At 55.2% G+C, this 3,312-nt stretch overlaps 1 protein-coding gene across 1 annotated transcript; it reads right to left on the bottom strand.

Moving 5' to 3' along the window:
* On the bottom strand, positions 1-1,542 carry LOC133135084 (homeobox protein BarH-like 1). Its single transcript, XM_061251845.1, has 2 exons — positions 1,297-1,542; positions 1-485 (listed from the first exon to the last, which is right to left on the bottom strand). The coding sequence occupies exons 1-2, from the start codon at positions 1,540-1,542 to the stop codon at positions 141-143; spliced, it is 591 nt and encodes a 196-aa protein (XP_061107829.1). The 3' UTR covers positions 1-140.
* Between the last annotated feature and the right edge of the window lie 1,770 nt (positions 1,543-3,312).

Genomic DNA, 3,312 nt, shown 5'->3' with positions numbered 1-3,312 from the left:
CACAGAGCGAGTCACAGAGCGAGTCCCAGAGCGAGTCACAGCGCGTTGATGAATTAAATATAACGAGATTGCTTGTATTGTAAATATTGTACGTGAGCAGGGCAGCTGCTATGACGAATGGCAGTCCTGGCCGGACTCTGTTATTGTTCAGCGGAGAGAGGGAGGTGGTTTATCCTCTGCGCTGAGCTCCCTTGCTGCTGTGTCCAAGTCGGCGTGTGTCTGTGTGAGGGCTTGGTGCAAGGCATTGTGGGATGTGTACATTGTTCACAGTGCACAGCGGGGGGGCGGGGCTCGGGACGTTTTTCCGCTGTCGCTCGATCCCGGGTGATTTTCTCGACTTCGGTGAGGAGCGCTCGCTCCTGCACCTCCTCTCCCCTCCGGTCACTCACCAGAGACCGCTCCTCCTCCAGGGACCTCCCACACAGCACCTCCTTCTCCTTGGAGTTCCTCCACTTCATCCTCTGGTTCTGGAACCAGATCTTCACCTGTGTGCAGGGAGAGAGGACAGGTGAATCTGCTTCTGTAAAAGGGCAAGAACAGGGGTCCCCAGCCCTGGTCCTAGAGAGCCACAGAGTCTGCTGGGGTCCCCAGCCCTGGTCCTGGAGAGCCACAGAGTCTGCTGGGGTCCCCAGCCCTGGTCCTAGAGAGCCACAGAGTCTGCTGGGGTCCCCAGCCCTGGTCCTGGAGAGCCACAGAGTCTGCTGGGGTCCCCAGCCCTGGTCCTGGAGAGCCACAGAGTCTGCTGGGGTCCCCAGCCCTGGTCCTGGAGAGCCACAGAGTCTGCTGGGGTCCCCTGTCCTGGTCCTGAAGAGCTGCAGGGTGTGGCTGGTTTTTGTTTTCACCTTAATATCAGCAACTAATTCAGACCCAAGAAACCAGGTGAGTTAACTGTGTGATTAACTGTTTTAATTGATCAGTTAAGTGCTCAGTAACAACAAAAACCAGCACACCCTGCAGCTCTCCAGCACCAGGAGTGAGGACCCCAGCACACCCTGCGGCTCTCCAGGACCAGGAGTGAGGACCCCAGCACACCCTGCGGCTCTCCAGTGACTAGAGGCCCACTGTGTGTTGTGTGTCCTGCTGGATTTCTTGAGTTTGTACCCCCATCAATCTTTAATGGGTTACAGCCAGCTACGATGATGCAATGTAATGGAATCTTGTTTTTTTAAATTGTCAAATAAATGAATGAATTCAGTCGTGTCTTGTCCAGTGAGTCAGAGCTATAGAATGGACAGGTGACAGGTGAATGGACTCGAATCTGGCGGTACCTGGGACTCTGAGTGAATCTCACAGTACCTGGGACTCTTTCAGTCGCAGGTCAGCCGCCAGCTTGTTCCGGTCAGCCTTGCCGATGTACTTCTGCTTCCGGAAAGTTCTCTCCAGCTCCTTCCTCTGCTCCTCAGAGAACACGGCCCTCCTCAGGATACCCTTCCTCGACCTGGGGCCAGGATCTGGGGGCCACAGCGGCAGACCTGGTGCCTCTGGGTACATCATCATCATCATCATCATCATCAATATGACCATCATCTCCTTCATCACCATTATCATAATTTCTGGGATCATAATAATAAACTTAACTCAGTGTTTTCCAAAAAAACCAAATGTAAATTAAAAACAAGATGAATCCAATGAAACATCTTAAAATAATGTGTGAAGTAAAGGGTGTGGTCTTTGTTAAGTCAGTGAAGTCTTTCTGCTTTGAGTTTTGATCGGGTTCTTGATCGCGCTGCCCCTGATTCTGTGAGGACCCGGAGCCTGGGGCACTGCTGTGAAAGCTCTCCTCACAATGAGCAGGAAAAAGCACAAATTGGATCAGCTGAATGGCCCGTTCCTCTTATGGAAAGAAAAGGAACTTTTAACCTCGAGGAGAGCGTTCCTGGAGGGCCCTCAGCCACAGGTGCACACGGCTAACAACAGTCCGAGAAGCGTTTAATGGGCCCATTGAGGAATCAGCTTTTTAAAAATCTGTCCGACAAATCAGGGAGAGGACTCGCACACAGACCACCTGGGAGGACCGAATAAGAGGGTTAGTCACGCTCCCACTCCTGCTCCCTCTCCCGCTCCCCCTGCCAGGGTCCTCCTACTGCAGCCACAAATTAACAGGTCAGCCCCCCAAAAAAACCTGGGAGACAGGGGCCATTGGGGGCGTTTGGGGGGGGGGGGGGGGGCATACCTTAGCCGCCCACACCTCTTGAATGCGAAGCAGGACTGACAAAAGGAAGTGGCTTCATTCATTGGCCGCTCCCTGTTCACCAGGCCCACTGATTGGCTGGCAGGGCCAGGTGGGTGGGTGCACAGGATAGATGATGTGGACGGAGTCTATAAAAGTCGGGCCGCTTTATGCCGCAGAGAAGAGGCCTTCAATGGAGCGAGAGAGAGATGGCAGGCAGGAGAATGGAGGGAGGGCGGGAGGGAGAGGGAGCACACAAAGGGGGCGGGGGGGTGTTTGGGGTTCGGGGGGTTTGTGGGGGGGTGGGGGTCTCTGCTAGGGTGAAAAATGACTGTGAGGTCGCGTGTGGTGGGGGGATTGGTCACGGGTGGACAGGGGGCGGGGCCTCTGTCCTATATGGTTGCCCCCCCCAGGCCCCTGTGGGAAAGTGTCAGCAGGCTGAAGGCTGTTTAGGGGCTCCCCAAACACAGGGGGGCCGGTGGGGGTATGGGGCTCCCCAAACGCAGGGGGGTCGGTGGGGGTATGGGGCACTCTAAACACAGGGGGGTCGGTGGGGGTATGGGGCTCTCTAAACACAGGGGGGTCGGTGGGGGTATGGGGCTCTCTAAACACAGGGGGGTCGGTGGGGGTATGGGGCTCTCTAAACACAGGGGGGTCGGTGGGGGTATGGGGCTCTCTAAACACAGGGGGGTCGGTGGGGGTATGGGGCTCTCTAAACACAGGGGGGTCGGTGGGGGTATGGGGCTCTCTAAAGGACCAGAACTTCGGCTGCCTCACTTGACAAGAACGAGCCCCCCCCTCCAAAAAAGAAAAGTAGATTCAGGAGAAGACAAACAGCCTCGACCACGGTCCCATTTCCTGCCCAAATAACCAGCTGCAATTATTAAAATTAGACGCCACGCCTGCCACTTAGCAGAATAAAAAATTGATCAGAGAGATTAGCGTGGAGAGGAGCGCGGACACGGCCGTTTAAAGCGGCAGAAAGCGCTGAGTGTTCGCGGTTAACGGGATAAAATGGCGGTTTGGTCACAGTGCACACTGCAGGGCCAGCGAGGGAGAGGATTTCGGGACTGATGCCACGTTTACACGTATCCCACACGGCTATCTTAAACCCGCCAGCGTATTAAAACATGAGCATCTAC

The sequence above is a fragment of the Conger conger genome, chromosome 8 (genome assembly GCF_963514075.1).
Source record: "Conger conger chromosome 8, fConCon1.1, whole genome shotgun sequence".
NCBI lineage: Eukaryota > Metazoa > Chordata > Actinopteri > Anguilliformes > Congridae > Conger > Conger conger.
Note: the sequence above shows the minus strand (reverse complement) of the source record. Positions and strands in the feature narration are given on the sequence as shown.